Genomic DNA, 27,230 nt, shown 5'->3' on the forward strand with positions numbered 1-27,230 from the left:
GCCTGCACCCCAGTTGGGAAATTGCCATGGGTGTTGCACTGATAGAGAGACAGGAAGGTGCTGGTGGACTGACTGGGAAATGGGCCTCCAACCAATCAGGGCACAGGAGTGAGTGACCATGGCTAATGGTGACATGACCTCCGGGGTTCAGTGCTCCTGTGTCCAAAGCGGGAGTCACGTGAATAGGGTACAGAGGAGCTGAAGAGAAACAATTTAGGACCAGTACATTATGCACATCTTTTACTCTAGTTCGCTTTGATCCTCAAGTAATTTTCTGTTTGATTTTTTAATCACACCCTATTTCATTACTAAACTTTTATCAGTAAAAATATTTGATTTTTCTGAACTTTTCCTGATTAGATTTATGCACTTTAGTGAAGATGAGTGAGAGGGGTTGGCAGGCTTTTTAACAGAAAATGAGACCCTCTAAGGTAATTGACAAAGGAGCCAGAGGGGGAGGTGAGGTCTTATTTTTGTGTTGACACACAATGTTAGAAAATGGATTTCAGGGAGTCCATTGCGATTTACTAATTCATCGAAGTTCTTCGAGGAAGTAACAAGAAATGTGGATAAAGGAGAACCTGTAGATGTGGTTTACTTAGATTTCCAGAAGTCATTTCACAAGGTGCCACAACAAAGGTTACTACACAAAATAAGAACGAGTGGTGGAGGGTGTAACATATTAGCACAGATAGAGGATTGGTTAGCTAACGGGAAACAGAGAGAAGGCATAAATGGGTCATTTTCGGGTTGGTAAGATGTGACAAGTGGAGTACCACAGGAGATCAGTGCTAGGCCCTCAACCATTTACAATCTATATCAATGACTTGGATGACGGGATCAAATGTATGGTGGCTAAATTTGCTAATGACATAGATACGTACGGAAATATTTTGTGAAGAGGATTTAAGGAGCCTGCAAAGGGATATAAATGCTTAAGTGAGTGGGCAAAAATTTGGCAGATGGAGCATAATGTGGGAAAATGTGAACTTGTCCACTTTGGCAGGGAGGATAAAATAAAAAGCATATTATTAAAATGGAGAGAGATTGCAGAACTCTGAGGTACAGAGGGATCTGGGTGTCCTGGTACATGAACCACAAAAAGTTAGTCTGCAGGTACAGCAAGTGATGAGGAAGGCAAATGGTATGTTATTGTTTAGTGCAAGGGGAATGGAATATGAAAGTAGGGATGTTTTCCTCCAGCTGTACAGGACCTTGGTGAGACCACATCTGGAATACTGTGTACACTTTTGGTCTCCTTATTTAACAAGTGGCATAACTGCATTCGCAGCAGTTCAGAGAAGGTTCACTCGCCTGATTCCTGGAATGAGGGGGTTATCCTCTGAGGAAAGGTTGGACAGGTTAGGCCTGTATTCATTGGAGTTCAGAAGAACGAGAGGTCATCTTATTGCAACTTATAAGATCCTGAGCGGACTTGACAGGGTGGATGCTGAAAGGATGTTTCCCCTTGTCAGAGAGAATAGACATAAGGGATATAGTTTAAAAATAAGGGCGTCTCCCATTTAGGACAGAGATGAGGAGAATTTTTTCCCAGGAGCTTGTGAGTCTGTGGAACTCTCTTTCCCAGAGAGCGGTGGAGGCCGGGTCACTGAATATTTTTAAGGCTGAGTTTGATAGATTCTTGATTGACAAGGGAATGAAAGGGTTTCGGGGATTGGAAGGAAAGTGGATTGAGATCACAATCAGGTCAGCCATGATCTTATTGAATGGAGGGGCAGACTTGAGGGGCTGAATGGCCTACTCCTGCTCCTAATTTGTATGTATTAACCCTTCAGCCCCTTTCCCAAACTCTGAAATGATTCACAGTGAGAACCCTTATTGGTGACAGTGGTTAGATTTTATTCAGTATAAATAAGACCTGACACATGCTCATGTCTGAGCAGTAGTATCAAAGTTCAGCAGCATTACCATTACACTCTGGGTAGAAGCACCATCTCCAAATAAATGCTCCCTGGTCTGCCCCAGATGCCATGGCACCAGTCAATGCAATATGTAAAACCTCTACAAATCTGCGCTCGGGGAATCCCTTCTGATACTTTTTTACATCACAAAGTCTATGGAGACTGATTTAACCCAATCATTGCTGAGCTAACATTTGAACGGACCAATTACAAAACCTGTCATTGAACCATCTGTACCCGCCCAAGCCACGTCAAACTCTCAAACAATTGGCTTCCCACGCTCCGTCCCTGGTACAGGGAGTCAGCATTCCCATACCAAGCAGTGAAAACATGGTGGTCTTGACACCCAGGTGTCGTCTAGGATTGAAGGCACTCTTGTTTCTCTGTCCTCTGGGAGCTGTTCATCTCCCTGTTCCCACATAGCAAGTTGTCTGTTCTCAGCTTTGCCAGATTTCTGCTGAAGTTTGGCCCCTTTTACACATTTTGGGTCAATAAAACATTTGGTCAATGAAGACCCAAACCACAATTTCCCATCCTGTCACCTGTCAACCATCCTAACTCCGAGTCCAATCACAACAGGAATTAAAACAGGAGAAGTGTAACAATCAACTTTAAAATCAATGCACAGCCAGTCAGAGTTATTAATTAAATGTCCACTAATTAGCAAGAAAACCCAAAGTAGGGGGTCCCCCAGGATTCTTACAGCCCACACCTTGAGGGGGAGGAGAACTCTCTCACCGACCCCTCACTCAATTTCACTCCGTTATTTTCCAGTTCTGTTCTGGCCCCGCCTGGGGTAACATCTACTCGATCTTTTCTTCCCCTGAAGGAGCACCATGAGTTCTAGGTTACTGGTACATAAGGACATATGCTTCAAGCAGCAGATCAAGCATGGATGTAAAAGATTCTCCAGCTCTCTCCTTACCCTTGTCCAACTGAGTCACTCAGTGTTATTTCTGCCAAGCCCTTCATTGTCCCAATCCATAATTTTTTATCCCTTTCAGTTTAGTTTTATTCAGTTTTCAACCATGACTGGTGTCTTTAATTCTATCCTGACAGTTTTAAAGTCAGTTTCTCTCTGGAGTGTGTGTCAGTGCCCTGATCACATCAAAATGTTGTCTCATTCCTCTGGCCACATTAACTATTTCATGTCATACTGTTTGTCAAGTCGCTGTGTATGTTTGGGACTCCTCCATGTATTTCACCATGAATTTCCTTCTATTAGTTGCTTAACATCTAACAAATCACATCTGCACATACACTGGTATCCCAATAGCATGCCAGACACTTTTTGATTTTCATATTATCTTACCTGAAGTTCTTGGGGGGGTTGGGGTGGGTCTGCCTCAAGAGCTTTGCTGATCTCACTCTGTGCAGTCCAGATATTTCTGATAGTGGCCAGGATTTCAACTGTGGTTTTCTTTTAAAAAAGGGTTCAGAGGCAAATGATATAAACATTTCCGAGAGAAAGCTATCGACTTATTCATCTTGTCTACACTTCCCTGAATTTCACTAGAATCTACATGGATACCAGATTGATCTATTCCATTCAACTACACCCAAGGTGAGTTATTCCAATTCCTTCACTGCCCAGTGGAATTGTAAACATTCCCATTTTATTCCAGGCATGAACATATCTTGTTTCTTTCTTCTGGCTGGGACTGTTCTCCTTGGAGCAAAGGGAGTTGAGGGGAGATTTGATAAAAGTGGACAAGATTATGACAGGTTTACATCAGCTGGGCAAAGAAAAGCTGTTCCCGCCAAGGACGAGGGGACACAGGTTGAAGGTTTTAAGTGAGCGATGTGGGGGAGATGTGAGGAAGAAGTTTTTTTACACAGCGAGTGAGAATGACCTGGAATTCGCTGCCTATGAGGTGGTGCAATCAGAGATGATGAACGATTTCAAAAGAAAATCGGATGGGCACCTGAAGACAATAAACTTGCAGGGATACGAGGATATAGAGGGGGAATGGGACTGACTGGATTGCTCTACAGAGAGTCAGTATGGACTCGAGGTACCAAATGGACCTTTTTGAAGGTAACTTTGTCACATATAACCCATGTTGGTGCAGCTGTTCAACAAAACTAACAACTTCTTAAACAAATATTTGTGACTTTTGACCAATGGGAAAAGTGTTCCTTGTTTCCCCACAACAAATTGAGCCAATCAGCTTGGAGTCCCTTCTAACTGTGAACTATAACTTGTATCTAAACAGGGTGTCCTGGGACACCTGGTGCTCTGACCCCTTCCTGACCTTAACAACAGTTTTTTTTTCCTTAAAACTACATTACAGTGTCTGGAGACAAGCAGTTGAAGACTGTTCATCGTTAAGCTTACATACAGTACGATTTGGTAATATAAGACTTATTAATTACACAAATGTGCCACCGAGGTGAAGTCTAACAGTTAACACTGATAAAGAGGCTGACTCCAGTTATTTTGCAGGGAATCCCCACTCATTTTAGTGACTTTAATGTGTTGACATTACCAAACCAAGACAAGTAGAACTTTCATACTCCTTAACTTTGTGTCAATCCTCATTATGAGGTGAATCTGGGTAACATGTTCACCAATCTAATCCACATACTGATGAGGTGCAGCCACTGTCTAACACAGCACAGTTGAATGAGTCAGTGACTAACACATTCATCACTGGACCAAAGCTACTCATGACTAGTACAATTCCTTCAAAGTGATCATCATCATCATCTTCAGCCTCAGAATTCTGTGTGTCATGTGTCACTTCGAAGACCCTGATTTTCCACTTTGGGCAGTTCATCACATAATGATATTTTGAGTCAGACCTGAAACACCTGTTAATTGTTCCTTGGTCATTCCTGGGGTTCATTCACCTATTAGTGCTGTTGCAATCCTGCCTTTTGTTGTGATTTCTAGATCTGCTAAAGATGCTTTCACCCTCATTTGAAACCTGTCAAAGTCCTACAATGCTTCATAGGCATCCAGTAGATCATCTTTCTTGTAAATCTCATCAATGAATCCGAATAGAAGATCCAAACCTTCATCAGTATCCAACTGACAGGCATCCAGCTCACTAAATACTTTGCTTCTGATTTTACTTTTGTTGGGAGGTGACGATGCCAAGACCAGACCTTGTTTCCTCCTTGGTAGGGACGTAACCCGTGTCCACATCTCCACTTCATTCTTCCACTGGTCGTGTGGCTCAGACTCCGAGAACATCAGCGGGTAATCAGACCCTGACAATTTCCACTTGCTTTCAACCATTTCTCACAAAAGCTACTCGGATTGTAAGTTTCCATCTGAAATTTAATTTTATACCTCCTGACTCCACTACATTCTATGTCAGTCAGGGTCTCTTTATATGTGCTCAAGTAACTATCCAATCCATGACACCCACCTGTATATACTTAACCTCAAATCACACAATCGAAAGCCACAGTCAGAGCATCTAAAAGGTCTCCCATCAGTGTGACTGTCATGGTGTGTCAGCAGCTTGGATGAACAAGTGAACTTCTTCCCACACTCAGAGCCTGTGAACGGCTTCTCCCCGGTGTGAACTCGCTGGTGTGTCTGCAGGATGGATGGATCACTGAATCGCTTCCCACACTCAGAGCAGGTGAACGGCCTCTCCCCGGTGTGAAGTCGCTGATGTGTCTGCAGGTCGCAAGACCGAGTGAATCTCTTCCCACATTCAGAACAGACGAGCCAGTCCCTGGTGTGAACTCGCTGGTGTGACAGCAGGTAGAATGACCGAGTGAATCCCTTCCCACACTCAGAGCAGGTGAATGGCCTCTCCCCAGTGTGAACTCGCTTTACTTGGAGGGATCAGCATCAGCAGGAGGGATGATTCACTAAATCCTTTTCCACACTCCGAGCAGGTGAATGGTCTCTCCCCAGTGTGAACTCGCTGGTGTCTCCACAGGTGGGATGTATTCCTGAATTCCTTCCCACATTCAGAACATGCGGTCTCTCCCCAGTGTGAACTCGCTGGTGTGACTGCAGGCTGGATAACTGACTGAATACACTCCCACACTCAGGGCAGGTGAACGGTCTCTCCCCAGTGTGAATTCGCTGGTGTGATTTCAGGCTGGATAACTGACTGAATCCATTCCCACACTCAGGGCAAGTGAATGGTCTCTCCCCAGTGTGAACTCGCTGGTGTGTCTGCAGGTGAGGTGACTGAGTGAATCCCTTCCCACACTCAGAGCAGGTGAACGGCCTCTCCCCAGTGTGACTGCGCCAATGAGTTTCCAACACAGATGGGGTTTTGAATCCCTTCCCACAGTCCCCACATCTCCACGGTTTCTCCATGGTGCCCATATCCTTGTGTCTCTCCAGGTTCTACGATTAGTTGAAGCCTCATCCTCACACAGAACACGTGTACGGTCTCTCACCGCTGTGAATGGTGATGTTTTTCTCAAGCTGAGTAACTGGTTAAAACTCTTTCCACAGTCAGTGCACTGGAACACTCTCACTCGGGCATGTGGGTCTTGGTGCTTTTCCAGTCACACTGATGCTTAAAACCTTTTGAAGCAGACAGAGCAGACAAACATTTCTCCTTCTAGATTCAAAGGCTGATCATATTCAGAACCTGATGAATCGAATGACTGTCAGATCTTGACATGACGTTTGGTTTGAGATTTCTGTCTGCAAATCCTCCCCTTTTAATATCCTGCTAAAGGAGTTTACAAAAGTCATTATTGTCAGTACAGGATAGAAATTCAGAACAGACAATTCTAATTTCTAATGAACATTCTTTCCTCTCTCATTCCCCAAAAGCAGTAAATCTCCATGCCACCCACTCTCGCTCCATTCTCACTCTGCTGTATCTAATATACTTCCAAAAGTACTGCACTAAAAATGTGTATAATACACAGTTCTCTATTATATGATTAGAGATACATAGTGCAGTGAGGAAGAACTTTATTTCAACAGCCAATGGTGATGAACTGGAATCCACTGCCTATGAAGGTGGTGGTTCCAGAGACAATCAATAATTTCATAATGAAATTGAATTGACATTTGAAGGAAATGGGACTGGGACTGACTGGATCACTCTACAGAGAGTCAGTATGGACTTGAGTTGTCAAATGGACTCCTTCTGTGTCATAATGATTCGATCACTGGAAATATATTAGGTAGCTACAGCACTGTCCCATAAGACTAGAAGGATAACAAATGAACTTTAGCACAAAACTATAAATAATATATCTAAAGTGTCCCCCATTAAGAAAGAATAATAATTTTCACACTATTATTGCGGTTTAGTGTCAAGTAGGTTTATGGGTGTGAGTGTGGATGGTTCTCTGTGTGTGATTTAATTACATTTGGAGTCAGGGAGACTGCAAGATTGAAATTATCAAAAGAAGTTAGGTGTAGAAATGTATTTGAAATGCTAATTTGTAAACATCAATGTGGTCTTAGCATGTAAGGTGTGAAGGGAATTTGCATTTTTACATAAGTGAAGGGGTTGTTTGGATTTCAAAGGGACATTAGGATTTTTACAATGAGCCAGATAAGCAAGGCTAAACAGTGTGTTTATTTTTCCCAAAGGTTACTGACAATATTGGCAACATGAAAATTTTTATAGTATCGGAAACGTAAAGTTCGAAAGACCTATGGAACGATGGAACTTACATATTAAAGAGAGAGAAACATATATAAAGGAGAATGAAAGGTTATGTTGGAAATATAGCAGGAGTGTGTGAAACAGCCTTCAGGAAGCCTCCACCCATTTGTGCATAAGACTACTGTGTTCAGTGACTAAAGTTAGAGACAAGCTTTTGGAAGTCCACAGTCAAGTGTGTACTGTGGTAACTTGTTGACTTGTTTTTTAAATTTAAAATCTATTTTGGATTGTTGCCTTAAAGAGGGTGTGTAATTTAGAGTCAGGTTAATTAGGAATTTTAGGAGTTGTTATCGTATTAATTAATTGTAGTCTTATGTATGTGCTTGAAATCTTTTATTCTGTTAATAAATATTTTAATTTCATTTTCAAAATCTCTGAAGGTCTTAGTGGACTCCTTGTTTCTGAATTCAGTGCACACTGAATAAATACAATCTCGTAATAAATACAAATTGCAAAACTGTTGTGATAGTGTGGCCAAGTTTCCCTTGTGGATTTAGTCCACCTGACACACATCATCCGCCATGTCATAACACCCCTATCACAACATTAGACATATCTTTGCCCTGTAGTATTGTGTTCTCCAGGGGACAGAATTCTTATGAAATAAAATAAGGGACCCTTCAAACATGGGGCTGGAGGCATGCGCGGGGTAGGATGCTTGTGACCATGAGAGCAGGTTGGGGGGTGCTGGGTAGGAAGGATCCTGATCGTAGTGGGAGGGGTGGGGTTTAAAATCAACTAAAACTTCCAACTTATTTTGTTCAGTCATAACATCATCATCCCTCTGCTGGCCGATCACTCACTTGGCATCCCACTCGAATCACTCAAACTCACCCTGTAGACACCCGGGATCAGTTTCCCACAGGTTGTCCTAGAAATACAGGACAAAAGGTAAAATAAAGAGCAATCCCTTAAAATACAGGACAGTTAAACACCCTGATATTGTTCCCTTAAATGTCAGCCATTTCCTGGGAAATTATGCCTTTAATTGTGAACATTAGGAAAGAGACCATCCTTTTAGCCAGACAAATAAATGTGTCAAGCTGAGGGAGCAAAGGGTGTCAATGTCTTTAAGAGAGAGAGAGAGACCTGGGCCAACCTTTCTAGAGGCTGCACCCTCCCTGGATTCACTTCCTTTCCCTTCAGTTCCTGCAAGACAACAATTTGCCCCCAAAATGAGAAAAGAAATGGAAAGGGGGAAACATTGATTTCCTCACAGATGTTGCCCAGAGGAGGAAGTTTTAGTCTGAAGCTCATAGTCCAATTTCCGTATTGTGACGGCCACAATGGAACCCGGCCTGAATCAGCCAATAGGAATCACTCTGCTCCGCAGTGACGTCCTCAGGTTCCAGACAGCAGGTCAGGCGCGCGGACATGGGAGCCCTGCCTCCACCCATTTGTTCCCCCTCCCCCTCCACCTCCTCGAGCCAAGGTTTCCAGGAAAAAACAGAATTACCTGGAAAAACTCAGCAGGTCTGGCAGCATCGGCGGAGAAGAAAAGAGTTGACGTTTCGAGTGCTCATGACCCTTCAACAGAACTGAGTAAAGTTAGGAGAGGGGTGAAATATAAGCTGGTTTAAGTTTGGGGCGGGGGGGGGGTTGGGGGTGTGAGAGAAGTCGGGGGGCGGGGTGGTTGTAGGGACAAGCAAGCAGTGATAGGAGCAGATAGTCAAAAGATGTCACAGACAAAGGAACAAAGACATGTAAAAGGTGGTGATATTATCTAAACGAATGTGCTAATTAAGAATGGATGGCAGGACACTCAAGGTACAGCTCTAGTGGGGGTGGGGTGGAAAGACTGACAGGGCATTACAGTTATAGATTTAAAAATAATGGAAATAGGTGGGAAAAGAAAAATCTATATAAATTATTGGAAAAAACAAAAGGGAGGGGGAAGAAACGGAAAGGGGGTGGGGATGGGGGAGGGAGTTCAAGATCTAAAGTTGTTGAATTCAATATTCAGTCCGGAAGGCTGTAAAGTGCCTAGTCGGAAGATGAGGTGCTGTTCCTCCAGTTTGCGTTGGGCTTCACTGGAACAATGCAGCAAGTCAAGGACAGAAATGTGAGCAAGAGAGCAGGGTGGAGTGTTAAAATGGCAAGTGACAGGGAGGTTTGGGTCTTTCTTGCGGACAGACCGCAGGTGTTCTGCAAAGCGTTCGCCCAGTTTGCATTTGATCTCTCCAATGTAGAGGAGACCGCATTGGGAGCAGCAAATGCAGTAGACTAAGTTAGGGGAAATGCAAGTGAAATGCTGCTTCACTTGAAAGGAGTGTTTGGGCCCATGGACAGTGAGGAGAGAGGAAGTGAAGGGGCAGGTGTTGCATCTTCTGCGTGGGCATGGGGAGGTGCCATAGGTGGGGGTTGAGGAGTAGGGGGTGATGGAGGAGTGGACCAGGGTGTCCCGGAGGGAATGATCCCTATGGAATGCCGCCAGAGGGGGTGAAGGGAAAATGTGTTTGGTGGTGGCATCATGCTGGAGTTGGCGGAAATGGCGGAGGATGATCCTTTGAATGCGGAGGCTAGTGGGGTGATAAGTGAGGACAAGGGGGACCCTATCATGTTTCTGGGAGGGAGGAGAAGGCGTGAGGGCGGATGCCCGGGAGATGGGCCGGACACGGCTGAGGGCCCTGTCAACGACCGTGGGTGGAAAACCTCGGTTAAGGAAGAAGGAGGACATGTCAGAGGAACTGTTTTTGAAGGTAGCATCATCAGAACAGATGTGACGGAGGCGAAGGAACTGAGAGAATGGGATGGAGTCCTTACAGGAAGCGGGGTGTAGTCGAGGTAGCTGTGGGAGTCGGTAGGCTTGTAATGGATATTGGTGGACAGTCTATCACCAGAAATTGAGACAGAGAGGTCAAGGAAGGGAGGGGAAATGTCAGAGATGGACCATGTGAAAATGATGGAGGGGTGGAGATTGGAAGCAAAATTAATAAATTTTTCCAGGTACCGACGAGAGCATGAAGCAGCATTGGAGGAACAGCACCTCATCTTCCGACTAGGCACTTTACAGCCTTCCAGACTGAATATTGAATTCAAAAACTTTAGATCTTGAACTCCCTCCCCCATCCCCACCCCCTTTCCGTTTCTTCCCCCTCCCTTTTGTTTTTTCCAATAATTTATATAGATTTTTCTTTTCCCACCTATTTCCATTATTTTTAAATCTATAACTGTAATGCCCTGTTAGTCTTTCCACCCCACCCCCACTAGAGCTGTACCTTGCTTGTCCTGCGATCCATTCTTAATTAGCACATTCTCTTAGATAATATCACCACCTTCAACACCTCTTTGTTCCTTTTGTCTGTGACATCTTTTGATTATCTGCTCCTATCACTTCTTGCTTGTCCCTACAACCACCCCCCGCCTCAACTTCTCTCCCCCCGCCCCCCACCTTAAACCAGCTTATATTTCACCCCTCTCCTATTTTTACTTCAGTTCTGTTGAAGGGTCGTGAGGACTCAAAACGTCAACTCTTTTCTTCTCCGCCGATGCTGCCAGACCTGCTGAGTTTTTCCAGGTAATTCTGTTTTTGTTTTGGATTTCCAGCATCCGCAGTAGCTTTTAGCTTTTATCTCAAGGTTTCCAGGCAACCGGCTGACGGCTCCGGCCAGAGCGAGAAGCCGCTCGGAGAACTCGGGAGAGGGGAAGCTGCGCATGTGCGGGGGAGAGCCCGCCCTTCCCTTCATGCTGAGGAATTGACCAATGGGAAGAGTTGGAGGACCGGAAGGACTCTGATCCTCCAGCTAATCAGAGCGCGGGCTTCGTGTGAATGATGATTGAGCTTCACACAGACTAAAACTTCCTCCTGTGTCCAACATCTGTGAGTAAAACACTTTCTTTTCTCCCCCCTTCCATTTCTTTCAAAGGATATGGGGAGAAAGCAGGAGCAAGCTGTTGAGTTGGATGATCAGCCAAGATCATAATGAATGGCGGAGCAGGCTCGAAGGGCTGAATGGCCTATTGCTGCTCCTAGTTTCTATGTTTCTATTGGATATATTTATTATTATTTCTTGTGTTCTGATATATTACTGTAGCTACATTATAAATCTCCAGTCCTAGATTTGTTAAGACACAGAAGAAGACTAATGGGCACCTTGAGTCCGTATCAACTCTCTGGAGAGCAATCCAGTCAGTCCCATTCCCCCTCTGTATCCCTATACTGCTGCAAGTCTATTTCCTTCGAGTGCCTATCGAATTTCAGTTTGAAATCATTGGTCTTCCACCTGCCTTACAGGTTGAGTTCCAAATAATGACCACTCACTGTAATAAACTACAGTTGTGAACATTTCGAATCATGGAGTTCATTAAAACTAGAATTGTGTGTTCTAAATTTCTATCCTGTACTGACAGTGATGGCTTTTGTAATGTCTTTCTACAGAACATCAGAAGTTGAGGATTTGAAGACAGGAAATTCACAACAAACATCACATCAAGATCTGACAGACTCACTCAATTCATCAGGAGCTGAATCTAGCTGGAGAAATGTTTGTGTTCTGCCTGCTTCAAAAGATTTTAAGCATCAAGGTGACTGGAAATGCACCGAGACGCACACACCCAAGTGAGGGTGTTCCTGTGCACTGACTGTGGAACAAGCTTTAACCAGTTATGCAGTCTGAAACAACATCACAGCATTCACATTGAGGAGAGACATTATACATGTTCTGTGTGAGGACAAGGACACCAGCACCATGGGGAGAGGCCATTCAGGTGCTCCATTTGTAAGAAGGGACTCTCTCAGTCAAGTGCCCTGTGGACACACAAGCGAGTTCACACCGGGCAGAAGACATTCACCTGCTCTGAGTGTGGGAAGGGATTCAGTGATTCATCACACCTGCAGAGACATTGGTGAGTACATTCTGAGGAGCAGCCCGTTCTCCTGCTCTGAATGTGGGAAAGGATTTACTCAGTTATCCAACCTGCAGATCCACCAGCGAGTTTACACAGGGGAGAGGTCGTTCACCTTCTCTGTGTGTGGAAAGGGATTCAGTCATTCATACAATCTGCAGAAACACAAGTGGGATCACACTGGGGAGAGGCCATTCACCTGCTCCAAGTGTGGGAAGGGTTTCACTCAGTCATCGCACCTGCAGAGACACCAGCGAGTTCACAAGTGATTACAGGGTTGGATTCTGCTGTTATTGCTGCTGTTAATCACATCCAGGACTGAGCCATGTTCATTCTGACACTTGGTGAAGTGGGAGGGTCGGAGAGTTTCTTTCTGCTGGACTGGCCGGTCTCGTGACTTTGCTCCCAGTGGCTGATGCTCTTTGAGCCTGGGAGTGCACATTTCCAGTGAAATGATCCACAAAAGCTGACGAAGGACATTTATTTCATCCTGGACAGTAAATAGTGTCTTCCCTAACAATACAGGTAGATCTAAAATAAATACATTTGTCTCTGTTCCATTGAGTCTACAGCACAGGGTCAGGCCAGTCGGCTCAATTGGTTTCTGTCAGTATTTATGCTCCACATGAGCCTCCACCCACCCCTCTTCATCTCCCCCTATCAGCATATCCTTCTATTCCTTTCTCCCTCGTGTATGTATCTAGCTTCCCCTTAAATGTATTCATGCTATTCACCTCAACCACTTGCTGTGGTAGCGAGTTCCACATTCTCACCACTCGCTGGGTAAAGAGGTTTCTCATGAAATCCCTATTGGATTATTGAACTCCTTCATCATCTTTAAGGCTTCCACCAGGTCACCCTTCAGTCTTCTCTTCATTTTTTAAAACAGTTATTCATTTATGGGATGTTAGGCTTTCACAGGCTGTGAACTTACCTAACCAGACCAACATTTATTGCCCTCCTCTAATTGCCCCTTGAGAAGGTGGTGGTGAGCTGCCTTGTTGAACCGCTGCTGTCCATGTGGTGTAGGTACACCCACAGTGCTGTTAGGGAGGGAGTTCCAGGATTTTGACCCAGCGACAGTGAAAGAACTGTGATATTGATTCATGTCAAGATGGCGTGTGGCTTGGAGGGGAACTTGAAGGTGGTGGTGTTCCCATGTGCCTGCTGCCCTCGTCCTTTGAGGTGGTAGAGGTCGCAGGTTTGGAAGATGCTGTCTAAGGAGCCTGGGTGAGTTGCTGCTCTACATCTTGTAGATGGTACACACTGCTGGAGGGAGTGAATGTTTGTGGATGGGCTGCCAATCAAGTGGGGCTGCTTTGTCCTGGATGGTGTCGAGCTTCTTGAGTATTGTTGGAGCTGCACTCATCCAGGCAAGTGGGGAGTGTTCCATCACACTCCTGACTTGTGCCTTGTAGATGGTGGACAGGCTTTGGGGAGTCAGGAGGTGAGTTACTTGCTTCAGAAGTCCCAGCCTCTGACCTGCTCTTGTAGCCACAGTATTTATATGGCTGGTCCAGTTCAGTTCCTGGTCAATGGTAACCCACAGTATGTTGATAGTGGTGGATTCAGTGATGGTAATGCCATTGAACATCAAGGGGTGATGGTTAGGTTCTCTTTTGTTGGAGATGGTCATTGCCTGGCACTTGTGTGGTGCGAATGTTATTAGCCCCTTGTCATCCCAAGCCTGGATATTGTCCACGTCTTGCTGCATTTGGAGATGGACTACTTCAGCATCTGAGGAGTCTCAAATGATGCTGAACATTGTACAATCATCAGCGAACATCCCCGCTCCTGACCTTATGATGGAAGGTCATAGATGAAGCAGCTGAAGCTGGTTGGACCGAGGACACTACCCTGAGAAACTCCTGCATCGATGTTCTGGGACTGAGATGACTGACCTCCAACAACCACAACCATCTTCCTTTGTGCTAGGTATGACTCCAACCAGTGGAGAGTTTTCCCCTGATTCCCATTGACTCCAGTTTTGCTAGGGCTCCTTGATGCCATATTTGGCCAAATGCTGCCTTTATGTCAAGGGCAGTCACTCTCACCTCAACTCAGGAGTTCAGCTCTTTTGTCCATGTTTGGACCAAGGCTGTAATGAGGTCAGGAGCTGAGTGGCCCTGGCGGAACCCAAACTGAGCATCAGTGAGCCGGTTATTGCTGAGTGAAAGGTGCTTGATAGCGCTGTTGATGATGCTTTCCTTCACTTTGCTGATTGAGAGTGGACAGATGGGGAGGTAATTGGACGAGTTAGATTGTCCTGCTTTTTGTGTACATACACATTGCCAGGTTGATGCCAGTGTTGTAGCTGTACTGGAACAGCTTGGCTAGGAGCACAGCTAGTTCTGGAGCACAAGTCTTCAGTCCTCTTGCCAGAATTTTGTCAGGGCCCATAGCCTTTGCAGTATCCAGTGCCTTCAGCCAATTCTTAACAGCATGTGGATTGAATCAAATTGGCTGAAGACTGGCATCTATGATGCTGGGGACCTTAGGATGCCAAGATGGATCATCCAACCCACACTTCTGGCAGAAGATGTTTTCAAATGCTTCATCCTTGTCCTTTGCACTGATGTGCTTGGTTTCCCCCATCATTGAGGATTGGGATATTTGTGGAGCCTCTTCCTCCAGTGAGTTGTTGATTTGTCCACCACCATTCATGACTGATTTGGCAGGACTGCAGAGCTCAGATCTGATCCCCTGGTTTTGGGATCGCTTTGCTCTGACTGTCACTTGCTGCTTTCACTGTTTGGCACACAAGTAGTCCTGTGTTGTAGCTTCACCAGGTTGACACCTCATTTTTACATATGCCTAATGCTGCTCCTGGCATGTCTTCCTGCACTCTTCATTGAACCAGGGTTGATCCCCTGGCTTGGTGGTAATGGTAGAGTGGGGGATATGCCGGGACATGAGGTTACAGATTGTGGCTGTACACAATTCTGCTGCTGCTGATGGCCCACAGCCCCTCATAGATGCCGAGTCTTGAGCTGCTAGATCTGTTTGAAATCGATCCCATTTAGCCCAGTGGTAGTACCACACAACACGATGGAGAGTATCCTCAATGTGAAGACAGGACTTTGTCTCCACAAGAACTGTGCGGTGGTCACTCACACCAACACTTTGATGAACAGATGAATCTGCGATAGGGAGATTGGTGAGACGAGGTCAGGGAGGTTTTTCCCTCTTGTTGGTTCCCTCAATACCTGCCGCAGACCCAGTCTAGCAGCGATGTCCTTTAGGACTCAGCCAGCTTGGTCAGTGGTGATGCTACTGAGTCACTCTTGGTGATGGACATTGGAGTCCCCCACCCAGAGTACATTTGGTGCCCTTTCCACCCTCAGTGCTTCCTCCAAGTGCTGTTCAACATGGAGGAGCACTGATTCATCAGCTGAAGGGGTGGTCAGTAGCTGGGAATCAGCAGGAGGTTTCCTTGTCCATGTTTGACCTGATGCCATGAGACTTCATGGGATACAGAGTCGATGTTGAGAACTCCCAGGACCACTCCCTCCTGACTGTATCCCACTGTTTACACAAATACCATTGTACACACAATTTGCTGAATTCAGAGGGGAAAAAGCAAGATGACAGGGAATTTCGTCCGAAAGTCCAATTCCTAACAGCCAGTACTCAAAAGCCGGATGGATTGTCAGCAATCAGCAATGTGGTTCCTGACAAAGTGAACTAGGCCTCAAATCTGGAAATCCTTTGGACCCACCACAAGTTCTATCCCAGGGCCCAGACTGTACACAATCCGATACAGATTTAAAAAGCACCATGAGGAATAGAAAACTGAAGTACAACCTTTTAACCAAGGACCTGGAAAGACTGTGTGACAGGGGAAAGGAGACCTCTTGAGAAGGTTAAAGAAAGTGAATTAACCAATAGTAAAATGAAATCGTGTTTACCAGAACATTGGGACTTGAGGAACTCGAGCAAGTTGAACTTTAAAACCTAATTGTCACATTCAGTTTGTTTTGTTACAGGTTATGCTGAGAGTGTTGCCAAGGTGATATGTTTAATTGTAAAATGTGATGAAGGGAAAGCATTATCTATACAGCGTGTAAAAAGGTAGTTGTTACAGTGTTTATCATGTTAAAATGTGTTGTAGTCAAAAAGGATTGTGGTAATTTCCTTGCTTCAGTCAGGTTTTTTCCATTGGGTGTGGGGGCATGTGATGACCCATGTACCTTGGGAAAAGGGTGTTTTTTTCATGCAATGGCCCCTTTAAACCCAAAGTGAAACTGGGGATTCTTCTGAAGGAGGGGTAATTGATTTCCTGGTTCTGTGATCATTACTTTAAAGAAATGGCCATGTGACCTGTGGTTACTATGGGGATAAAAAGTTCAGAAACCAAGAGTTAAAAGACAGTGTATTTCATATTGAATTGTAGTTTGAGTCCTGCTGAGGCAGGTTCAGTTACAGGGTAAAATGTCAGACATAGTTAAGAACAAAACCTGCTGTTGAAGCAGGGCTCTCAGAATGGAGCAGGAGCTGTGGTATTCAGTGTGTTATACAGTTGGAAAGGACAGGGAGCTGAAGACAAGGAGAGCAGAGGATTGTGAATTGGAAAAGACCCCTTGCTTCTATTTCAGTTTTGCCAGAGCCAACCAGGCGTTTTAAAAGGGCTGAAGACGGGAGCCTCTGGGTATTCTGAGACATCAGGACTGTTGTGACCCGAGAGAGAGAGAGCATTCGTAGACGTGCATTTTATTGGTTTTCACCGTATATCGGGACCTCAGATAGAATAGTAACTCCAGGGCTAAATCCATTGAGTGGGAAGTGAGAGATCTGACATACGGAGGGCAATTGGAAAGACTGTGAGATTGCCCATGGTGCAACATGTGTGCAGAAAGTAATGTGGGTGTTTAGAACAACCTGTTAATTAATGTTTGTGTTTATTTTAGTTGGTTTATTACAGTAAAAGTTTTAAAAGGTGAAATCTTGTCCATTGGTTTTCTTTCCATTGGTATCGTGGGGATTCCTTTCATTTAATAAGTTATCGGTCTCTACAGGAAACGGAATGAGAGTCATAGAATCATTAGGGCAGAGTAGGAGGCCATTCCACCCATCAAGTCCATACTGACCCTCTTTTTAACAATATAGTTAGCCCCATTCTCCAGTTCTAACCCTGCACCCCTGCAAGTTTATTTCCCTCAAGTGCCCATCCAATTTCATTTTGATATCTGGGTAAGAGAACCAATGGCTGGGGGGGACCCAAAGGAAAGCCAGTTTAATCTGGCACATCCGCTGTTTATTATTCAGACCTGGAAGGTAAGAAGGGGTTTAGTTAATGAGCAAGTCAAGCCTGGATCAGGTCAATAAAATGGGGATGAAATGGGTTTGATGTGTATCTGAGATGGGAAAGCTTTATGTAAACCCGATCAAATCTTTGAGAGGAGAGAGAGAGAGACAAACATTAGAACAGGCCCCAGTCCCCATTAAAACACGCAGCCTGGGAAGATTAGGAAGGGGACCTCCTCTGCCACTCAGTCAGCTCATGGCTGATCTACACCTCCACTCCGTGCTCCTGTCTTTGCTGCACTCTGCACAGGGTTGGGTTGATGAGGGATGGAAGCCGGTGAGATTAGAGTGGGGGTGGGGCCAGGGAACCAGAGCCCAATGAACACACATGTGAACCCTGCAGGAGGCAGATCCCCCACAACTGACCAAGCCAGAAGGAAGAGAGCATCCTGAAACACAGCAAGAATTCTCTCAGCTGGGAGCTAACCAGGCAATGTGTTGTGAGGAGGCTTTAGAAACATACCCTGGGTAGACTCGTTCTCCGAAGCTGTGGGCTTGTCAGCTGGACAGTGAAACTAGGCGTCCAACAGCCACAGCCGCCTCTAATATTGGACACTGGGTGTAACCCTGTTCTGTATTAAGCAGACCGAGCTGATGCTGGGTTATTGTGATATCGTTAATCTGACCCTTAATTGATTCAATTCCATCCGTTAATAACATTGATTCAAGTTTAGTGCTTACTCTGTTAATCTGCAAATAAAGTGTCCCCACTCACACTCAGTCCATTCACCTGTCACCCCCTGTGCTCACTGACTAACATTGACTCCCACTCAACCAATGCCATTTTAAACTTCTTCTCCTTGGGCCCGATCTTACCTCTGTAAAAGTGAATGGGATTTTGAATGAGTTAAAATCGGGCCCATTCTTTTCAAATCCCTCCATGATCTCACCCTTCCCCATCTCTGTAATCTCCTCCATCCCTACAACCCTCTGAAATATCTGTGCTCCTCTCATTCTGGAGTATCCCTGATTTTAATCGCTCCACCATTGTCGGCCGTGTCTTCAGCTGCTTGTGTCCCAAGCTCGGGAATTCCCTCCCTAAACCTCTCCGACTCCCGACCTCACTTTCCTCCTTTAAAACTCTCCTTAAAACCTGCCTCTTTGTCCGAACTTTTGGTCACCTGACCTAATATCTCCTTATGTGGCTCAGTGTCAGATTTGGTTTGATAATCGCTCCTGTGAAGCTCCCTGGAAAGTTTTACTCCATTAAAGGTGCTATATAAATGCAGGTTGTTTTTGTTGTGGTGTTTGAATTATTTTCATGGGACGCCGCTATTGTTAAGCAGTCAAACACTTTCTTGCTGTGTCCAGAGAGAGCTACAGGAAGACTGTTGTCTATAATCAGCCCTGCGAGGCTTTGTTCCATGTTTAAATATACAGAGGAGTGGAGACATTGTTATATCGGTCACTCAGAGCTGAACAGAAACCTGTCTCTTTAAATACAGATACGGGGAAGAGGCTGAAATGAAATCTGTCCCTTTTAACCTGCACAAAAGCAGGAGCCTCAGATTCCCAGGCTGCAGGAGTCCATTCGCCCATCGTGCCCCTGCCATCTCTTTGAAAGGACTCCCTGATTCGTCCAACTGCTCTGCTTTTTCCCCACAGCCCTGCAAATTCTTCCCTTTCAAGTATTTACCCTTTGGAAAGATACCATTGAATCTGCTTTCAGGCAGATCAGAACAACTCGCTGTGTCAAAAAATAAAATCTCATCTCCCCTTCTGGCTCCTTTGTCAATTACCTTAGAGGGACTCACTTTCTGTTAAAGAGCCTGTCAACCCCTCTCACCCACTTTCCAAAAGTGCAGAAATCTAATCATGGAAAGCCCAGAAAAATCAAATATTTTTACTGATAAAATTTTATTCATGAAATTGAACATGGTTACAAAAAAACAGAAAATTACTTGCGGATCAGAGACAATCAGAGTAAAAGGATGTGCACAATGTTCTGGACACAAATGGTTTCTCTTTAATTCATCTGTCCCCTGTTTGCTGCCCTCTTTGTGGAACACCTCCGCTCAGTCCACAAGCATGACCCTGACCTTCAAGTTGCTGCCATTATAATTCACCACCTTGCTCTCATGCTCACATTTCTGTCCTCGGCCTGCTGCAATGTTCCCGAGAAGCACAACACAAGCTGGACGAACAGCACCTCATCCTCCGATGAGGCACTTTACAGCCTCCTGGGCTCAACATTGAGTTCAACAACTTCAGACCATCAACTCTGTCCTCTGTTTGGATCTATTTTTTGTGGCTGCGTTTGCTGCCAACGCGGGGCGTGCTCAGTTGTACCGCTTCATGCCGTGACATCATTGTGAATGACTAAGATCAGAACTCTACTCATTCCCCCAACCTCAGTGTGATACTCATCCTCTCCAGTTAGTTTCTCCCTGTTTTTAAACCAATTTCAAACTTGCAGCAATCCTAATGAGAACTGAAACTGAAGAACAAAATTCAATGAACAATCCTAGAGATTGGATTTTGGACCCAGAAAGGGCTATTTCATTCAGAACAAAATCCAATACCCATTTTCCCCTCGGTCATTTCCTTTAGCTTTATCTGTTTCCATGGTGTATTTTCAATTCTATTATATACAAACCCTGGAACTCACTCATCAATACCTGAAACATTTTACTGTTCTCTGCATTGTCTCTGTTTATTTTTTGAATGTAAAGTCAGATACAATCCACTGTTTCTCTTCCACTATCTGTAAGATACGTGGTTTTGTGAACAATAACCACGGAAATGTGTGGTTTTACTTTCCAATGTTTTTAACTGGACTGCATTTACTGCAGATGCATCCGGCCATCAGCGGGCATATTGTGCGGCCATCTCGCGTTGACATGAGACGCAGTTTTTTTGCCAAGTGCCAGTCTGTACCTTGTTTTCATGTTTTTGCTTTCAGACAGAGCTGTCCTTTATTCTGCCATTAACACTTACTCTGGACCAATGCTTTGTTTCTTTACTACAACCATTACCTCCCTTTGTCTTTTGTTCCATGATATTTTTGTTCTTTAATCTCACCTGCCCTCTAACCAATCCCTGACTTTCCCTTTTGTTCTATCGGACCCTCCCCGCTTTCTCAATATCATCAAACCCATCACATTTCTCCCTCTCTGAAGTTGTGAGGAAGAGTCATATTGGACTTGAAACGTTAACTCTGTTTCTCTCTACACAGATACTGCCAGACCTGCTGAGTTTTTCCAACAATTTCAGTATTTATTTCAGATCTACCTGTAGTGGTCGGAAAAACACTATTTACTATCCAGGATAAAATAAATGTACTTCATCAGCTTTTGTGGATCATTTCAGTGGAAATGTGCACTCCCAGGCTCAAAGAGCATCAGCCACTGGAAGCAAAGTTGTGAGACTGGCCAGTCCAGCAGAAAGAAACCCTCCAACCCTCCCACTTCACCAAGTGTCAGAATGAACATGGTTCAGTCCTGGATGTGATTAACAGCAGCAATAACAGCAAAATCCAGCCCCTGTAATCATTTGTGAACTCGCTGGTGTCTCAGCCGGCTGGATAAATGAGTGAATCCCTTCCCACACACAGAGCAGGTGAATGGCCTCTCTCCAGTGTGAACCCGCTTGTGTGTCTGCAGATTAGATAACTGAGTGAAGCCCTTCCCACACATAGAGCAGTTGAACGGCCTCTCCCCGGTGTGAACTCGCTGGTGTGTCAGCAGGGTGGATGAAACAGTAAATCCCTTCCCACACTCGGAACAGGTGAAGGGTCTCTCCCCGGTGTGAACTGGCTTGTGTTTTTTAAGGTCGGATGAATTACTGAATCCTTTCCCACACTTGAAGCAGGTGAATGGCCTCTCCCCGGTGTGAACTCTCTGGTGCCTCAGCAGATTGGATGAATCAGTGAATCCCATCCCACATTCAGAGCAGGTGAACGGCCTCTCCCCGGTGTGAACTCGCTGGTGTGTCTGCAGGTGGGTTGAATTACTGAATCCCTTCCCACAATCGCTGCAAGTGAACAGCCTCTCCCCAGTGTGAACTCTCTGATGCCTCAGTAGGCTGGATGAATCACTGAATCCTTTCCCACACTCGGAGCAGGAGAACGGCCTCTCTCTGGTGTGAACTCGCTGGTGTGTCAGCAGAGCGGATGAATGAGTGAATCCCTTCCTACACTCGGGGCAGGTAAATGGCCTCTCCCCGGTGTGAACTCGCTGGTGTCTCAGCAGGTTGGATGAATCACTGAATCCCTTTCCACACTCGGAGCAGGAGAACGGCCTCTCCCCGGTGTGAACTTGCTGGTGTCTCAGTAGCGTAGATGAATGAGTGAATCCCTTCCCACACACACAGCAGGTGAACGGCCTCTCTCCAGTGTGGCTGCGTTGATGAATCTCCAGCTCAGATGGGGATTTGAATCCCTTCCCACAGTCCCCACATTTCCACGGTTTCTCCATGGTGCGGGTGTCCTTATGACCCTTCAGGGTCAATGATCAGTTGAAGCCTCGTCCACACACATAACGTGTATAATGTCTCTCCTCACTGCGAATCATGATGTTGTTTTCAGACTGTGTCACTGGTTAAAGCTCTTTCCATAATCAGTGCACTGGAACACTCTCACTCGGGTGTGTGTATGTCTTGGTTCTTTTCTGGTGAAAATGTTGTTTAATATCAGACAGAACAGACAAACCTTTCTCCTTCTAGATTCAAAGGTTAATGATATTCAGGTCCTGATGAATCGAGTGACTTCGTGAGATCTTGATGTAAAGTTTGTTTTACGCTTTCTGTTCGCAAATCCTCCCCTTCTAATATCCTGTAAAAGGAGTTTACAAAAACCATCACTGTCAGTCCAGGGTAGAAATTCAGAACAGACAATTCTAGTTTCTATGGAACATTCTTTCCTCAAAAGCTGTAAATCTCCGTCCCCAACACACTCTCCCTCCATTCTCACTCTGCTGTATCTAATATTCTCCCAACATTACTGCACTAAAAATGTGTGTAATATACAGTGTTAGGGTAGGAAACAGTGAACTGTCAAGGAGTGTTTCAGTTTGTAATTGTTGGTTAATTGACAAGTACTTCACTGGGCGTATCTAAAGAGGAAACAATGTGTAGAATTCTGTGTGTGTTAGAATAAAATTCTGCTTGAAGAAGTCAAGATCGGTTTCTGTCTTCATTGTCAAGCAGCCTTTGGATCTTACTATACAGTACTCCATTACATGATTAGGGACAGATGGGTCTGTTAAGGAGAACTTTATTTCGACAGTGAATGCTGATGACCTGGATCTCGCTGTCTACGAGGGTGGTGGGAGCAGAGACGATCAATAATTTCAAAATGAAATCAGATGAGCACTTGAAGGAAATAAACTTGCAGGGGAACGGGAATATAGAGGGGGAATGGGACTGACTAGATTTCTCCACAGAGAATCAGCATGGACTCGAGTTACCAAATGGACTCCTTCTGTGCAGTAATGACTCTATGACTGGAAACGCACTATGTAGCCACAGTAGTATATTACAAGACTAGGAACAATAATAAATGAACTTTACTGCAGAACCATAAATAATATATCTAAAATGCCCCCATCATAACATTATGCATATCCAAGCCCTATGTTACTATATTGTCCATGGTGTGCAACTCCTCTGAACCAAAACAAGGGACACCTCAACCTCAGGACTGGGGGATGAGTGGCGTTGGGATGCTGGTGACTGTGAGAGCAGGTTAGCGGGGTTGGGGTTTCAATATGAGAGGAGGTTGGAGAGGAGGGGTCTGGAGACAATAATAGTGGGAGGTGTGGGGTTTAAAATCAACTAAAACTTACAACTTATCTCGTTCAGTCAGAACATCATCTCTCACCTTTCCAGAGTCTGCACCCTCCCTGGATTCACTTCCTTTCTCTTCAGTTCCTGCAAGTCAACAATTTCCCCCCAGAATGAGAAAAGAAATGAAAAGAGGGAGAAAAGAAAGTGTTTTACTCACAGATGTTGGACACAGGAGGAAGTTTTAGTCTGTGTGAAGCTCAATCTTCATTCACACAAAGCCCGCACACTGATTGGCTGGAGGACCAGAGTCCTTCCGGTCCTCCGACCCTCCTCATTGGTCAATATCCCGCATTAAGACAATGGGGCAGAGGAAAACTTCCCGGCCCGGCATACCCTTTGTCCCGAAGATGAGCTGAGCGGTTGGCCAATGGGAAACGACATACTCCGCACATGCGTAGCTTCCCCTCTCCCTTGAACATGCGCAGTCCCGGGCCGACCGCCCGCGCGCCGGATAGAGCGGTGTCCCCAGCGCGGGGGATTGTGGGCACTGCGACCGCCATTACCCATCCGGATCCCAGTCTCCAAACTCCTGGGACTGGGATGGAAAGTGGGGGTGGGGGGCGCAGTTACACCGCCCTGACACAAAGTACATGTGGGTAGATTTGATTGTGACGCCCCCTTAGCAAAACAGTTAACTTCTCTCTTACATGTTTACATGTGTAAAGATTTAGACTGAAATAAAAGGAGAAAGTGCTGGAGACACTCAACAGGTCTGGAATCACCTGTGGAGAGAGAAACGGAGTTAACGTTTCGAGTAGAATATGACTCTCTTTCTGTAAAGATGTAGACACCTGGGTGACATATTAGGGAGAGCAATAGCTAACCCAAGAGGTCTTGTGGAGCCGTGGGTAGTATCCCAGCTTCTTAACAAAAAGCTCCTACTTCAAATCCCACTCTAGGACGTCATTACCAAGGTAAGTGTCTTCACGATACAGCCAAACAGATTTAGTATCAACTTGTAAAACCTTTCAACACACACCCATGGCAGGTGGTAAAAGACAGAGAGATTCCTGGTCAGTGATGTGATGGAAAGAAATTGGAATCTCGGCCATCAATATCCATGGCTTTTTAAAATTCATTCATGGGATGTGGGCTTCGCTGGCTGGGTCAGCATGTATTGCCCATCCCTAGCTGTCCTTGAGAAAGTGGTGGTGAGCTGCCTTCTTGAACTTCTGCAGTCCGTGTACTGTAGGTACACCCACAGTGCTGTTAGGAAAGGAGTTCCGGTGTTTTGACCCAGCGACAGTGAATGAACAGTGATATATTTCCAAGTCCGGATGGTGAGTGACTTGAAGGGGAACTTCCAGGTGGTGGTGCACCCGTCTATCTGCTGCCCTTGTCCTTCAAATGGTAGTAGTCCTGGGTTTGGAAGGACTGTAACTTGCCTGTAACAGTGTGTGTTGCCACAGCAATTCACACTCCTCGGGGGGGCTGGTTGGGTGTGGATCAGATTGGTGCCAACAGCACGGGGATCGATGCCCGTTCCAGCTGTGGAGGATTCAAGATCTGCCTCCTTACCCTACCCATGGTGCAGGTCATGACACTGTGGGTCACATTCAAGAAGAAGAGAAGGGATTCAGTCCCTCATTGAGCTTTATTACATCCTGTGAGCTCCCAGCGGAGAGAGAGAGGCCATTCACCTGCTCCGTATATGGCAATGGAGTAACTCAGTCAGCCAACCTGCTGGCCCAGCAGCGAGTTCAGGCTGGCAAGAGGCTGTTTAAATGTTCCGAGCGTGGAAAGGGATTCACACGTTCATCCCACTTGCTGAGACACCAGCGAGTTCACAAGTGATTCCAGGGGCTGGATTCTGCTGTTATTGCTGCTGCTAAGCACAACCAGGACTGAACCGTGTTCATTCTGACAGTCGGGGTTTGTTTCTGCTAATGTTAATAATCCCTGTAACTGGGCTGGAGTTTAATATCCTGGGTAAATATCAAATAAATCAACTTTGCTTTGGGCACACAGTTTGTCAAGTCCTTGATGTCACTGAGATGCGAAAAGGTAGGTTTTAAGCAGAGATTTAACGGAGGATACAGAAGTGGAGGGGTTAAGGGTGGAAATTCCAGAGCTTAGGAACCTGAGAGCTGAAGCCCTGGATTTTGGGGACTCGGATCATTAGAGTGGGGACTTGAACCCACGACCTTCAGACTCAGATACGAGAGTATGAGGCTGACTGAGTCCTGATGTTCGGGGACGTGATGTGAAGTCTCAGTTGCCTCATTCTTCCTCTGTCCTTTGTTCCATTCCAGGGTCAGCAGATCAGCTGAGAAACTGGACCGCAATTAAAAGTGGCAAGAAGAAAGTTAAGAAAATAAATTTCTTCACCCAGAGAGTGGTGAGAATGTGGAACTTGCTCCCACACAGGCGGTTGAGACTAATAGCATAGATCCATTTATCGGAATTTGAATATGTTCAGGGGGAAGGAAGATGAGGGTTATGTTTGGCACAGCAGCTCATAAATGCTTAGCTGCTCAAATCCCAGGCGGAAACTTGAAACAACTGCCACAACTGGTTTGCAATTTATATTCTGATTTTGAGATATGTGCTTTGAATTCAGTGGTAATGAGTCCACCGAGTCTTAAAGGTTTTTGTTTACAAAACTAAATTAAACATTGTCACAAAGAGATATTAATGTATATAATGTTATTGGAAATTATGTTAAATTGGACTTGTGGTAGGGTGTGTGTCTGTGGGTGTGTCTGTGTGTGTGTCTTAATTGGATTGAAGCCAACTAGTCTGGGTGCTGTGATGCTTACTAGTTTTGAGATGTTAAACAGTAAGGAAGTTAAGGTAAAGAGTATTTTGTTGAATAAACAAAAAGATTGGGAGTGACATTTTGCACCTAGCTAGGAGACACCAAGCAATATGTCTATATTGCTAAAAAAAATTGGTACTATGAAAGAGTATTAATTGTTAGAGGAGGTGGCATTCAATGGGCCTGGTGATACAATGAGAATTTTCATTCAAAGCAGAGACTAGGGAAAGACAGAAGATTTTCCTGCGTGGAAGTCAGAGGCATGGAAGATCTAAGTCTGTAAGCCTGCCACTGTGTCTGCGAAGGAACAAATTGAAAGGAACCTCATTTTGATTTCGTAAAGTGAAAAATGCTTTGTCTGATGTCTGTTTAAGTCTATTGGTTATTTTTGCCTTAGTAGAGATTAATTTGGGAATTTGTTAAAAAGTTATGATCGTAGTAATTTGTAGCCACGTGCATGTGTTTAATTTGTTGTAAATTAATAAATATTTAATTTAGTTTGATATAAAAACCTCTCTAGATTTGGTGGTCTTATTCCTCAATTTAGAGCTGCAACTCAAAACATATCAATTGAAAATATAGGTTATGACAGTTGTTTAAAGTTTCCCTCTGGGGTTTTAAATAACTCAGCCTTTACCAACTGCTGTGTCATACCAACATTTATTAATAAAATAAGTAACTTTAAAGACAAACATAGGTCTACAAATTACTACCATGATAACTCCAAGCTCCACGAATTAATCAGACTCTCAGTTACACCTCTGTGAAGGCAACAAAAACAAAATGGATTTTAATAGACCCAGGCAAGGCACACGATACCCTGGTCAGGGATATTCACAATGATTTCTCTTAGTTTCGTTTCTTATAGGCAGCAGCTTGGTACATAGAGGCTGGAGGCTTTTCACACTTGTTAGATCTTAGAATTCCTTTACCTTACACATAACCTCATTTCCTTTATACATGTTTCCCCCTTTCTAATGTAAACCCCATTGTTCCAATATGTCGTTG

General features: G+C 44.9%; 4 protein-coding genes across 4 annotated transcripts in view; all 4 read left to right on the plus strand.

Annotated features, from left to right (window-relative positions):
- The window catches only part of LOC144697120 (uncharacterized), a 432,856-nt gene that overhangs the window by 288,648 nt on the left and 116,978 nt on the right, over positions 1-27,230 (plus strand). The window lies entirely within an intron of this gene.
- LOC144697094 (uncharacterized) overlaps positions 1-27,230 on the plus strand; it is a 391,382-nt gene that overhangs the window by 225,011 nt on the left and 139,141 nt on the right. The gene's annotated exons all lie outside the window — the stretch shown is intronic.
- Positions 1-27,230, plus strand: part of LOC144697966 (uncharacterized) — a 164,609-nt gene that overhangs the window by 129,839 nt on the left and 7,540 nt on the right. Inside the window, exons 11-13 of the mRNA XM_078569918.1 lie at positions 12,216-12,376; positions 19,286-19,308; positions 24,999-25,217. Coding sequence (XP_078426044.1) covers positions 12,216-12,376; positions 19,286-19,308; positions 24,999-25,217 — 403 coding nt within the window. The remainder of the gene's footprint in view (positions 1-12,215; positions 12,377-19,285; positions 19,309-24,998; positions 25,218-27,230) is intronic.
- Positions 1-27,230, plus strand: part of LOC144697244 (uncharacterized) — a 123,031-nt gene that overhangs the window by 7,771 nt on the left and 88,030 nt on the right. The window lies entirely within an intron of this gene.

This window comes from Cetorhinus maximus, chromosome 23, assembly GCF_964194155.1.
Source record: "Cetorhinus maximus chromosome 23, sCetMax3.hap1.1, whole genome shotgun sequence".
NCBI lineage: Eukaryota > Metazoa > Chordata > Chondrichthyes > Lamniformes > Cetorhinidae > Cetorhinus > Cetorhinus maximus.